This window comes from Panicum virgatum, chromosome 7K (genome assembly GCF_016808335.1).
Source record: "Panicum virgatum strain AP13 chromosome 7K, P.virgatum_v5, whole genome shotgun sequence".
Classification (NCBI taxonomy): Eukaryota; Viridiplantae; Streptophyta; class Magnoliopsida; order Poales; family Poaceae; genus Panicum; species Panicum virgatum.
The window spans coordinates 44,978,201-44,992,299 of record NC_053142.1 but is presented as its reverse complement, the minus strand read 5'-3'; the positions used below and the strand labels follow the sequence as shown (position 1 = coordinate 44,992,299).

The 14,099-nt window shown below is 46.7% G+C and overlaps 2 protein-coding genes across 2 annotated transcripts; both read left to right on the top strand.

Annotated features, from left to right (window-relative positions):
- Nucleotides 1-9,064: 9,064 nt before the first annotated feature.
- LOC120641589 (FCS-Like Zinc finger 2-like) lies at nucleotides 9,065-9,793 on the top strand. The gene has a single exon (XM_039917766.1). It carries the CDS (start codon nucleotides 9,176-9,178, stop codon nucleotides 9,473-9,475), a length of 300 nt encoding a protein of 99 aa, XP_039773700.1. The 5' UTR covers nucleotides 9,065-9,175; the 3' UTR covers nucleotides 9,476-9,793.
- Nucleotides 9,794-10,562: 769 nt separating this feature from the next.
- Nucleotides 10,563-13,723, top strand: LOC120641590 (protein TIFY 3-like). Its single transcript, XM_039917767.1, has 5 exons — nucleotides 10,563-10,782; nucleotides 11,916-12,018; nucleotides 12,114-12,330; nucleotides 12,431-12,488; nucleotides 13,316-13,723. The coding sequence occupies exons 2-5, from the start codon at nucleotides 11,923-11,925 to the stop codon at nucleotides 13,407-13,409; spliced, it is 465 nt and encodes a 154-aa protein (XP_039773701.1). The 5' UTR covers nucleotides 10,563-10,782; nucleotides 11,916-11,922; the 3' UTR covers nucleotides 13,410-13,723.
- The last annotated feature ends 376 nt before the right edge of the window (nucleotides 13,724-14,099 follow it).

The following is a 14,099-nucleotide window of genomic DNA, read 5'->3' as shown; positions in this document are numbered from 1 at the left end:
ATGGACCCCTTGCGGTAACACCGGGGTTGTTCCAATAGGTATTGGCCGGCCTAGGAGCTTGTTCCTGAAGAGATTGAGGGTTACGCACAATCCACATAGGACGGGGAGGTTGAGCACCCGGTGCCCGAGGTGGAAAAGGAGAAGGCCCCAGATATGGACGTGAGGAGCTACCGCCTGCAGAGGTAGGAGAAGGACGCTTGTTCTTTGCCTCAAGATTCTTCATCTTGTGCTCAGCTCTGATAGCAATATTCACCAGGTCATTGAAATCTTCAAACTTGGTAGTGGAGAGCTTGTCTTGTAACTCTACGGAGAGCCCATCATACAAGCATTCTTGCTTCTTAGCATCGGTGGCCACTTCTTCAGGTGCATATTGGGAGAGAGTGTTGAAGGCATTGACATAGGCCATCACATCACGACTTCCTTGAGTGAGATTCAGAAATTCCTTCTTCTTGATGTCCATGATACCCTTAGGAATATGGAAGGAGCGAAAAGCTGTACGGAACTCTTCCCATGTAAAACGGTGGTTAGCAGGGTAAGAAGCCTTAAAGTTCCTCCACCAAGCCCCAGGGGCGTCATGCAGTTGATGAGCAGCAAAAAGAACCTTCTCATGTGGCTCACACTCAATAAGACCCAGTTTTTCTTCGATCACATTGAGCCAGAAGTCCGCATCAAGAGGATCCTTAGAGCCACGAAAGATGGGCGGGTTGGTGCGGAAGAATTCTCCGAACCTGTTCACTGGAGGCTCAGCTCTTGGACCATGATTGCCAGTATTGCCCATTTGATTGACTAAGTGCGCCATGAGTTCAGTTTGTCGGGCCAGGACGCCCGCGAGGGTTGGGTGAACGGGAGGATTTGGAAGGGGAACCTCATGGTTGCAGTTATTATTGCCACCCGAACCATTGACACCATCCCTCTCGGTTCCCGAACGCAACACCATTCTGTTAATAAACAAAACGGGTAGCGGTCAGGAATGAAAGATAGAGAATCATACTCAAAGGCAGGGTGGAAAGACAATGTGTAGATAAAAATCTAACACACGATCAACACAGGAGTAGTAACTCTAAGAGATAGAGTAGATTTGGTCCACTAAGATTAACAAGAACGAGATGGGCAAAAATCTGATCAGCCGCACGGGAGAGTGATTGGGTGCAGATTTGGGGACCAAAAGAGTATATACATGTATGAATGCATGCATGCAAGGGTATGAATGCAACATGACGTCTCCTCACATCGTGAGCACGCCTTAACGCAACATGACGTCTCCTCACATCGTGAGCACGCCTTAACGTTCTAGCACTCACTTACAACCCGAAACTACCACATTGTCCAGCAGCGCTACAACCCTTCTACTAGCACTTAGGACAATGGGTGATTCCCACCTTCTCAACTCCGGTAAAAGACTCAAAAGGTTTCCAGCAGGTGAAAGGGTGTTCCTACGCTCCCGCTACTCATGTAGACAAGAGGGGTTAAGCACATTTTAATTAAACAAGTGAAGCAATAAGGAGGAATTAGTTCTAAGACCAAGGAAGAAAGGTAGCATTTCACCTTAAGATCAATTTTTTAATAAAAGTAAATCTTAGTGAAAGTAATCAAGTTTTATTTTACTCACACCCCACTAAGCAAATTTTAGATTCACTTCATGGAAACCTCAGCTCTGATACCCGTTGCGAGAACCGCCCAATTTGCACTCGGTTTAGGTGAAATTATTGATTAATCCTTTAAGTTGAGGGCTAGCACGTGTCCGTCTCTCGACACGCCACGCGCTAATCCACACCTTAGAGGCACTTAATCAACACAAATCACCTAGAACGAGAGCAAACCCGGTAGTCCCGGTATGTGTTTGCCATATGCCCAGGATTAAGCACACGTACCGTTATACAAGCGCGTACATTGCCGATGATCCACAAAGAGCAGTTTTACACACTTAATATTACAAGTTTGATATAGGTGGGTTCAAACTTCCTTTACAAGCCTTGGGCTCACGAAAGTAATATTAAATAGAAATATAAAGTTTATTGCATTTACATACTCTCACGAAGCTCGATTACGGTAAAGACTTACTAACGTAATGACGCCTTGCTCAAGGACATCATTACAACCACCACGACCTACTCTCCCCCCGCGTTTGGATCAGCGGGGTAGAAGTGGCCGAACACCACTTCGGGCTCACATGCAACTAGGTTTAGAAAGCAATCTGAGTACAAAAGGTACTCGCAAGACTTACGCGATTACATATACAAGGATCATGCAATGGCTCAAGTAAAAGCTTTAAGGTTAAGTAATTATTGCATAAGCATTAGCTCCCTGCACTATCACCTATCAGAATTAATTAATCTTGCCCAACCCCAAACACTTTTAGTTAATTAAGAGAGTGATATAATCCATAACTGATCATAGATGTAACATGGACCATTCTCATCATAAACGATATTCTATGAGGAGTTCATGGGTTAAAGAGTTTGCTCATAACCGAGAGCGCGGCAATTCGAATTGATTAAAACCTTGCAAGGGTGTACTACTTTACCCACACGACGCGAGGACCATGCGACTCACCCAACCGGCCAGAGTTGGATAAGGGGATACTCGCGTCAACCGTTCCCAGCATGGCTCGATCATTGAACCTCACACCTAGCTTACGAGTAGAGACTTAGTTCCACTAGGGACATCTCTACACTTTCCTACACATAAGTCCACCTGGGTACACACTAAGCCTCTCTGCATAGTCCGTAGCCACGTAGCTAGGACTGCACATCAATGATCAAGTCAAAGAAGGTAATTGGCTCATCCATACCATTATATTGGATATGTGGTAGCACGGAAAGGTGCTCAAAACCGACGTCGTCCACTCGGTCCTTAATCGATCCAAGCGGACTATGCCCATGTGACTTCATTCTCTAGGCCCTAACATTCCGCTCGAATCTCGATACTGCACTCCACTTGTCCCAGATGCTCAAGTGCGATCAAGGATAATCAGGTAAGTGTGATACTGCAAACCATTCCTTTCTAGCAAGCAATATGAGTATTCTAAGCAGAGCTAATCATCTAGTCAGATTAAGTTATTAACTGTCTAACTGGTGCCAAGGATATGAATAAACGAATCAAGGAAGGAGAATGCATGAAAATAGGTACAAGAATGTAATACGTACATAGTATATATATAACCCAACAATACCCAAGTGAGATAACTAAACTAATCAAATTAAATAGGTGCAAGGGATTATGTTTAGCTGCTTGCCTTGGTTAACTTCGGGCTCGACCGCGAACGGGACTTCGGGTTCAGGCTCAACGGACTCGGTGGGCTCCACGGGTTCGATCTCCGACGATTCGGTCACTAAAATGCATGAATGAGATGCATGCATTAGTGCGATGCTATGCTTATGCATAAAATAAAATACACGAGATGATATGCGCGAAAAGATATGCACGAGGTAACATTTTAGAAATGTAACCCTGACAAACCCGGAAGTTCCGGAATTACAACCCGGAAGTTCCGGTTTTAGGTACTAGTCAGGCCAAAACCGGAAGTTCCGGTTTCTGAACCCGGAGGTTCCGGTTTTCAGCCGGACATTGCCCAAACGTGCGCGGCGCGCGGCCGGTGCGACACAGCGGTGACGGCGAGTGGCGGAATGGTGAGGTGAGGCCGGAATAAGCAACAGAAGGCGCGCATGGCGCGTTCTAGGGCGAGGCGAAGCTCACCGGCAAGGGCACAAGCGGAGAGGAGTAACGACGGGGTGGCGCGACGACGAACGGCGGCTGCAGACAGAGGCGCACGCCGGCGGCCCTGTGCAATGAGAGATGAGGCCGGGTGAGCATCGGAATAGATAAAGGAGAGGGAGAAGAAGCTTCCCGCGAGAGGAATCGAGGAGAGGCCCACCAAGGGCGGCGGCAAGGAGCTCGGGCCGGCGTCAATGGTGGAGGGGGACGGGAGCTAGGGTTTCGGGCGGATCAAAATGAAGACGGAGAGGGCGATCGGATGGATAAGGATGCACGCGCAGAACGAGGATCGCCGACGCGTGGAACGAGGATCACCGGCGGCGGGGCGACGTGCGGCGCGCCGAGATTCGCGCTCTACCCACCGGAGCAGAGGAAACCCGGAAGTTCTGGTTTTTAAACCCGCAGCTTCCGGAATTTCAAACCGGGATGTTACAATCTACCCCCCTTAAAGAAATCTCATCCCGAGATTTAGGTAAGCAAGAGGGGAAGGATAAAACTCAGATTAGGTTGAGGCCATATTCACCTAGACAAGATGAACATCAAAGAGACGGTGCACAAGGGCAGGGATGATGTGATGGGATGAAACATTCTAGAGTTTTCTCGAGGGTGACTGTTTACACATATAATAATATCACGAAGGATGAACTTCAATAAGGAAGTAGGGTGTGGTAGAGAGAGAAAAGAACTCTACCCCCAAAGAGATGCAAAAGATCGATGAGGCAGGGCCCACATTTGTTAACTCTATCATGCTTAATTAACCAAATCATCCCAAGAATCACATCTAAGCCCATCTTGTCTAGGATAAGAAGATTAGCACGAAAAGTGGCTCCGTCAATGAGAATTGGAACCTTATCCACAAAGTTTCTAGCAATGATTTCCCCACCTGGTGATTCTATATGATATGACACTTGTAGGTTTTGTGTCTCAAGTTTACTATGCAGCATAAACTTCTTGTTGATGAACAAAAGAGTTGCCCCAGAATCAAAAAGAACCATGGCAAGGTGGGGATTGATTAGAAACGTACCCATGAGCACTTCGGCATTTTCTGGAACTCCTTCAGTGGTGGTGTAGTTGAGACGACCACGCTTAGGAACTTGAGGTGGCTTAGCTTCTTGACGCGGGGCTTGAAGTGAATGGTTATTGGGCCTAGGTACATTGAAGGCACCACTCTGTCTTGGAAAGGGACAGTTCCTGGAGATGTGACCCATGCCACCACAATTGTAGCATGGACCCCTTGCGGTAACACCGGGGTTGTTCCAATAGGTATTGGCCGGCCTAGGAGCTTGTTCCTGAAGAGATTGAGGGTTACGCACAATCCACATAGGACGGGGAGGTTGAGCACCCGGTGCCCGAGGTGGAAAAGGAGAAGGCCCCAGATATGGACGTGAGGAGCTACCGCCTGCAGAGGTAGGAGAAGGACGCTTGTTCTTTGCCTCAAGATTCTTCATCTTGTGCTCAGCTCTGATAGCAATATTCACCAGGTCATTGAAATCTTCAAACTTGGTAGTGGAGAGCTTGTCTTGTAACTCTACGGAGAGCCCATCATACAAGCATTCTTGCTTCTTAGCATCGGTGGCCACTTCTTCAGGTGCATATTGGGAGAGAGTGTTGAAGGCATTGACATAGGCCATCACATCACGACTTCCTTGAGTGAGATTCAGAAATTCCTTCTTCTTGATGTCCATGATACCCTTAGGAATATGGAAGGAGCGAAAAGCTGTACGGAACTCTTCCCATGTAAAACGGTGGTTAGCAGGGTAAGAAGCCTTAAAGTTCCTCCACCAAGCCCCAGGGGCGTCATGCAGTTGATGAGCAGCAAAAAGAACCTTCTCATGTGGCTCACACTCAATAAGACCCAGTTTTTCTTTGATCACATTGAGCCAGAAGTCCGCATCAAGAGGATCCTTAGAGCCACGAAAGATGGGCGGGTTGGTGCGGAAGAATTCTCCGAACCTGTTCACTGGAGGCTCAGCTCTTGGACCATGATTGCCAGTATTGCCCATTTGATTGACTAAGTGCGCCATGAGTTCAGTTTGTCGGGCCAGGACGCCCGCGAGGGTTGGGTGAACGGGAGGATTTGGAAGGGGAACCTCATGGTTGCAGTTATTATTGCCACCCGAACCATTGACACCATCCCTCTCGGTTCCCGAACGCAACACCATTCTGTTAATAAACAAAACGGGTAGCGGTCAGGAATGAAAGATAGAGAATCATACTCAAAGGCAGGGTGGAAAGACAATGTGTAGATAAAAATCTAACACACGATCAACACAGGAGTAGTAACTCTAAGAGATAGAGTAGATTTGGTCCACTAAGATTAACAAGAACGAGATGGGCAAAAATCTGATCAGCCGCACGGGAGAGTGATTGGGTGCAGATTTGGGGACCAAAAGAGTATATACATGTATGAATGCATGCATGCAAGGGTATGAATGCAACATGACGTCTCCTCACATCGTGAGCACGCCTTAACGCAACATGACGTCTCCTCACATCGTGAGCACGCCTTAACGTTCTAGCACTCACTTACAACCCGAAACTACCACATTGTCCAGCAGCGCTACAACCCTTCTACTAGCACTTAGGACAATGGGTGATTCCCACCTTCTCAACTCCAGTAAAAGACTCAAAAGGTTTCCAGCAGGTGAAAGGGTGTTCCTACGCTCCCGCTACTCATGTAGACAAGAGGGGTTAAGCACATTTTAATTAAACAAGTGAAGCAATAAGGAGGAATTAGTTCTAAGACCAAGGAAGAAAGGTAGCATTTCACCTTAAGATCAATTTTTTAATAAAAGTAAATCTTAGTGAAAGTAATCAAGTTTTATTTTACTCACACCCCACTAAGCAAATTTTAGATTCACTTCATGGAAACCTCAGCTCTGATACCCGTTGCGAGAACCGCCCAATTTGCACTCGGTTTAGGTGAAATTATTGATTAATCCTTTAAGTTGAGGGCTAGCACGTGTCCATCTCTCGACACGCCACGCGCTAATCCACACCTTAGAGGCACTTAATCAACACAAATCACCTAGAACGAGAGCAAACCCGGTAGTCCCGGTATGTGTTTGCCATATGCCCAGGATTAAGCACACGTACCGTTATACAAGCGCGTACATTGCCGATGATCCACAAAGAGCAGTTTTACACACTTAATATTACAAGTTTGATATAGGTGGGTTCAAACTTCCTTTACAAGCCTTGGGCTCACGAAAGTAATATTAAATAGAAATATAAAGTTTATTACATTTACATACTCTCACGAAGCTCGATTACGGTAAAGACTTACTAACGTAATGACGCCTTGCTCAAGGACATCATTACAACCACCACGACCTACTCTTCCCCCGCATTTGGATCAGCGGGGTAGAAGTGGCTGAACACCACTTTGGGCTCACCTGCAACTAGGTTTAGAAAGCAACCTGAGTACAAAAGGTACTCGCAAGACTTACGCGATTACATATACAAGGATCATGCAATGGCTCAAGTAAAAGCTTTAAGGTTAAGTAATTATTGCATAAGCATTAGCTCCCTGCACTATCACCTATCAAAATTAATTAATCTTGCCCAACCCCAAACACTTTTAGTTAATTAAGAGAGTGATATAATCCATAACTGATCATAGATGTAACATGGACTATTCTCATCATAAACGATATTCTATGAGGAGTTCATGGGTTAAAGAGCTTGCTCATAACCGAGAGTGCGGCAATTCGAATTGATTAAAACCTTGCAAGGGTGTACTACTTTACCCACACGACGCGAGGACCATGCGACTCACCCAACCGGCCAGAGTTGGATAAGGGGATACTCGCGTCAACCGTTCCCAACATGGCTCGATCATTGAACCTCACACCTAACTTACGAGTAGAGACTTAGTTCCACCAGGGACATCTCTACACTTTCCTACACAAAAGTCCACCTGGGGACACACTAAGCCTCTCTGCATAGCCCGTAGCCACGTAGCTAGGACTGCACATCAATGATCAAGTCAAAGAAGTTAATTGGCTCATCCATACCATTATATTGGATATGTGGTAGCACGGAAATGTGCTCAAAACCGACGTCGTCCACTCGGTCCTTAATCGATCCAAGCGGACTATGCCCATGTGACTTCATTCTCTAGGCCCTAACATTCCGTTCGAATCTCGATACTGCACTCCACTTGCCCCAGATGCTCAAGTGCGATCAAGGATAATCAGGTAAGTGTGATACTCCAAACCATTCCTTTCTAGCAAGCAATATGAGTATTCTAAGCAGAGCTAATCATCTAGTCAGATTAAGTTATTAACTGTCTAACTGGTGCCAAGGATATGGATAAATGAATCAAGGAAGGAGAATGCATGAAAATAGGTACAAGAATGTAATACGTACATAGTATATATATAACCCAACAATACCCAAGTGAGATAACTAAACTAATCAAATTAAATAGGTGCAAGGGATTATGTTTAGCTGCTTGCCTTGGTTAACTTCGGGCTCGATCGCGAACGGGACTTCGGGTTCAGGCTCAACGGACTCGGTGGGCTCCACGGGTTCGATCTCCGACGATTCGGTCACTAAAATGCATGAATGAGATGCATGCATTAGTGCAATGCTATGCTTATGCATAAAATAAAATACACGAGATGATATGCGCGAAAAGATATGCACGAGGTAACATTTTAGAAATGTAACCCTGACAAACCCGGAAGTTCCGGAATTACAACCCGGAAGTTCCGGTTTTAGGTACTAGTCAGGCCAAAACCGGAAGTTCTGGTTTTCAGCCGGACATTGCCCAAACGTGCGCGGCCGGTGCGACACAGCGGTGACGGCGAGTGGCGGAATGGTGAGGTGAGGCCGGAATAAGCAAGAGAAGACGCGCATGGCGCGTTCTAGGGCGAGGCGAAGCTCACCGGCAAGGGCACAAGCGGAGAGGAGTAACGACAGGGTGGCGCGACGACGAACGGCGGCTGCAGACAGAGGCGCACGCCGGCGGCCCTGTGCAATGAGAGATGAGGCCGGGTGAGCATCAGAATAGATAAAGGAGAGGGAGAAGAAGCTTCCCGCGAGAGGAATCGAGGAGACGCCCACCAAGTGCGGCGGCAAGGAGCTCGGGCCGGCGTCAATGGTGGAGGGGGACGGGAGCTAGGGTTTCGGGCGGATCGAAATGAAGACGGAGAGGGCGAGCGGATGGATAAGGATGCACGCGCAGAACGAGGATCGCCGACGCGTGGAACGAGGATCACCGGCGGCGGGGCGACGTGCGGCACGCCGAGATTCGCGCTCTACCCACCGGAGCAGAGGAAACTCGGAAGTTCCGGTTTTTAAACCCGGAGCTTCCGGAATTTCAAACCGGGATGTTACACCCGGCCCCGCCGAGCTCAGCTCAACCCAGACCATCCTCGCAGTAGTCCTCCCCCCAGCAACGCACGCACGAACAAGCTTTGCTACGAGAAGCAGCAGCAACGCTACGCTACGCACCATGGCCGCCCGCGCCGGCTTCTTCTTCGACGCCGAGCCGCTCGGCGCGCCCGGCGTGCCGGCGCTGGACGCGTGTGCGCTCTGCGCCAAGCGGCTGGGGCGCGACAGCGACGTCTTCATGTACAGAGGGGACACGCCCTTCTGCAGCGAGGACTGCCGCGGCGAGCAGATGCAAATCGACGCCGCCCGCGCGAGGAACGCCGCCAGGTCCGCCGGCCGGAGGCAGCAGCAGCAGTACTCGTCAGGGACGGGCTCCGCTAGTAGGGGCCAGGACTCCGGGAAGGTGTCCGTGGCGAGCTGACCATCAGCTAGAAGGATGGAGCGCTAGCTAGCTTGCTGATCTGTTCCAGCTTCTTCCGGAAGATCCGGAGAACCGCGCCCGGTCTGATGGCACAAAATATGAGAGGAACTCCAGTTCTCCGTCATGATCTGTCGGGCATGCCGACTGCCGAGCCAGCCTGAATCGTAAATTTTGAACTGTTCTTTGCTGCAGACTTCGCCAAATCCGAGCCGCACACGACGCCGGTGCGAGTTTGAGGCTTTGAGCCACATTGTAAACACCTCCTTGTAAACTGAAGCATATTCCCGAAGTTCTGTTTCAAATACCGAGCAATTTCTTAGCAATTTCTTCAACCCTACGTTGAGTTTTTTAGGCCAATCAAGCCAACAGCTCCGACGAATGTTATGACTCTCACATCCATAAAACTCTCCCTTATCTCTGGTCATAGTGATTCTGCTATGTCAACAAATTTGTTAATGTGGCGTAACATTTAATACCATAAAATTTGTATTGAAACTAGACTTATTTTTACGTCTCCATATCTATAATCAATATTGTTATCGCAAAGTCGTTGTGTTGTGGTCTTCATAAAAGTTAAATGTCTGTTTTGAACATAGAAATGCAAAATATAAGAATGGGGAAAATGCAGGAATCATGTGGAGTAAAATGTGGAAAACTACAGAATTTCAAAGCACAAAAATTGAAAGTTTAGATCGTTTGGATCATAAGAAAATATGAAACCTTCACAAATACTAATGAAACACCATTCCTGCAGTTCACTCTAGTTAAACTAGATTCACGTGCTAAGACATGAGAATAAATTTTTATATATTTCTTTCTCAAATCTTCTTGTTTCTTTGCTACGCGCGTCGTGTAGAATTCTAACGAAAAGTGTAGAATGCTACCAAAAAAAGAAAAACTGAACCTCCTACGTTTATCTCTTTCAAAATGGAGGGGATGTACAGTGGACCCGGCCGTAGTTTAGCCGGGTAAGAAAAAAAGACTTCGAGCCGAGATGTTGGCTCGGCTGGATGTGAGGCTCAGATCGACCTCGGCTCGGGATGCTATCGAACTCCAGATCGAGGTTGCACGTGGCTGTTTCGTTCGAGCTCGGCTCATGTGGTGAAGGCTCGGTGTAGCTCGGCTCATTACAACCCTCCCCCCTCAGAGCTGAGGACCTCAGGCTCATCTGTTTCTTTCCCCCTTCTCCGTCCCCCTTGTTCTTCCTTCCCGTTCCCTGGCGGCGACGAGCCGACGACTGGGCGAGCGGCGGCGCCATTGGTCACGTTTTCGCCCAGCCCTTTGCCGGCGACAAGCGCATCCTCCAGGTATGCCTGCCCTTTCTATTTTCTTCTGCTGTGCGAGACGGAGCACCCCAAACCCTAACAAAACTATTTGTATTCAGATCTGAATCCAGTTACAATACCTACTAACTTCGATTTCGTTTGCAAGAATTATCGGGTGTGCATGTGTACACCCATGTTCTATGCTGGGTCCGCCCCTGCCTTGGGAAGGAACTGTGGCCAAGGGTGCGCAGATCCAAACATACCTTTGCCCCTCATTGGCTGAGTTTCTTGCTGTAGAAATGAAATTCTTTAGGAGTCAGGCCTGCGGTAGGGGACCAAGGATGTAGGGTCTGCACTTTTCGTTGTTTGCTATAAACATGCTACTGGGATGGTTCTCTTGACGTGGTTAATTGGGATTTTTAATAGTTTGTTAGCTGCGCTATACTTAGTTTACCATATTTGTTTCAAAACATGTTATGTTTTTTGCTCGACTTCATGTATGGTTCTGCTACTGTCATGCCCTTTCATTTTGCTTTCCAGTTAGTTGGTATCCACTCAGCTTTGAAGTATAAGCATTGCGCTTTAAATCAACCTGATTCGAGGAAAATGCTTTATGACTGACGAAATGATTTGTGGTATCTGTACCAGTTAGACCCCTAAGGATGATTACATAGTCACTGGCCAGATTAGCATGTAAGCTAGTGTGGTTAGACAATCGATTTGATGGCCATGTAGGAATATATTTCTATTGGAGATCTAGTTCCATTTTCAAGTCAGTGTAACACCCGGCCCATCTAGGCGGGTATGTGCTATGGGCCGTCATGCCACTCATAACCAAGTCAACGGCCCAAACTGGAGAGAAACACCTCTTTTAGAGGAACAACAACACATGAGGATGGAATAGATCAGAAATTATTCAGGATTGGATTTTCCCCTTTCTCTGTCGTCTTCCGACGAACTGTTCGTGACAGTCAGTTAGGAAGTAGGATGAGGACTTTCTACACACATGCACGCACACATTCTATCTCATGCCACGTGTTGAACTCATTACATGCTTTCATCTGCACAATGAGTAAAGAGTGCCATGTCTCTGCTTTTTATTCATATATGAATTATGTGGTGCCATTTTGTTTGCCTTTGTGTGTTCTTAATTTCCTGCATTTGTTTACCACAAGGTCTGGAATGTTGCCGATGTCGACCCCTTCAGCTAATCCTTCGCAGCTTACAATTTTCTATGGTGGATCAGTATGTGTGTATGACTCAGTGCCACCAGAAAAGGTCATCTTATCTTAACCTTTTTACATATATCTTGTTCTTTATTGGACTATAACTGTTAAACTACTTATGCTAATACACTAGTTTGACATTGACAGGCTCAAGCCATCATGCTTATTGCTGCAGCTGCCGCAGCAGCCACCAAAACCAGTGCTGCCACTGCCATCAAGCCTCCAATGGTGCCTGCAGCCACTGTTGCCCCAGCAGCAGTCTCTCCTGTGCTCACACGGTCTCCATCACTGCAGAGCACTTCTGTAGCAACTGGGCAACCACAGGCTGTTGCTGACCCTAGCTCAATGTGCAAGCTTCAGGCTGGTAAGACCACTATATCTTTTGGTAAAATCCAGAAACATAATACCCTTTTCAGTATTAATATTGCATAACTTATTTTAAACTACTTTAATATGTTGAGCAGATCTTCCCATTGCCAGGAGGCACTCTCTTCAGCGCTTCCTCGAGAAACGTCGTGACAGGTTAGCATGATAGCTGTAGCATATATGATGATCTGAAACTTATTTTTAGGCACCTTCTGTACAGCTTTAACTCTTAACTTTTATAAAATGCCATATGTGGTACCACAACATGCAGCAGTTTGCACCTTTTATTTTTCTCTCTCCTCTAGGTAGAGCAAACATTAAATTCCTTTGGCATTACAACTGTATTTGAAAATTGCACCTTTTGCAATGAACTGCTTTGATAAAAAAAAATATTGCTAATTCTTTTTAAACATACCTGCAACATGTCAAAAAAATTCTTTACAGCTACAATAACTAGAGACTAGAGAGCATGCTTCCATAATACAATACATAGAAGCTGATGGCCTTGGATCATGTAACTTTCGCAGTTTCGAATATCTGTGAATTGAGATTAATACTAAATTGATGTTAGCTCTGGATTAGCAGTAGATGTGAAACTTCAATTTTGAACATCCATGCATTTTATAGCTCTTTTTTAGTGGGGGGGGGGGGGCTCTTGAGGTCTTCTGTGGGAGCCCTTTAGGCGGTATTCATGACTTGGCACATTTAGATGCTGAATAGAGGATACGAAACTCTAGTAAATGTACTTGCATCATTTTTTTGGGTATGGTTGGGAAACAGAAATATGAAAAGTTGAGCATTCCTGTATGCTCTCCTGTCCTGTTTCGAAACATTCCTGCTATCTTTGATCTTGAAAACTAAAACCACATCGTTATCAGAGCTAATCTAAATGACAGGTTCAGAAGCCCGTTATCTTTAGTTACTTTGCAACACCCTTTCTTCTGTAGTTGTGAATCCAACTGATTAATGATCTCATGAAACAGGATTGTGAACAAGGCTCCATACAGCCCCGCCAAGTCATCTGAGGGCATGGAATCACCTGCGATGGAGGTGTCGGCCGAGGGCAAGGTGCAGTAACTTAAAAGATAGGGAGCCATGACGCTCGAAACGGTGAAGGCTGACTTTGTGGAAAGGGTGGGGATGTGTTGGTGCCTTATGTCGGAAGCTCAAAACCTTACTGATAATTGGACCGGAACTTCTATTTTCTCTGTTGTGTTCTCATTGTGCATTTATGCTAGGTTGCTTTATTCTACTGTGAATTCGTTTACCCGCATACCGAACTGCTGCGCTATGACATGTCCGTACATTATGCCAGTCGTATGTCTGTCTGACTCTATGTACTTACAATGATCGCTTAGTAATGAAATACCATCTATATATTTATCCTCCTATTTTTGTGTGAAGTTGGGTTTGCACTTGCATCTTCCCATTTGTATTTTACGGTTCCAGACTTTGGCCCTGTTTGGAACCACGACGTACAGTCGCGTTTTTGCGAACGCGGCCGCGGCTGCTTTTCGAAATTGTGGGCGGACAGTTGATTTCTTCGGACTCTATACCGCGGGCTTCTCCCAGTTGCGCATCTGTCGTAGGGTGTTCGGCTGGATTATTCTGCTTATCTCGCAAAAGCGGCTCCGCGGCTGCTTTTCGAAATCGTGGGCGGACAGTTGATTTCTTCAGACTCCATACCGCGGGCTTCTCCCAGTTGCGCATCTGTCGCAGGGTGTTCGGCTGGATTATTCTCCTTATCTCGCGAAAGGTTCATCGCGA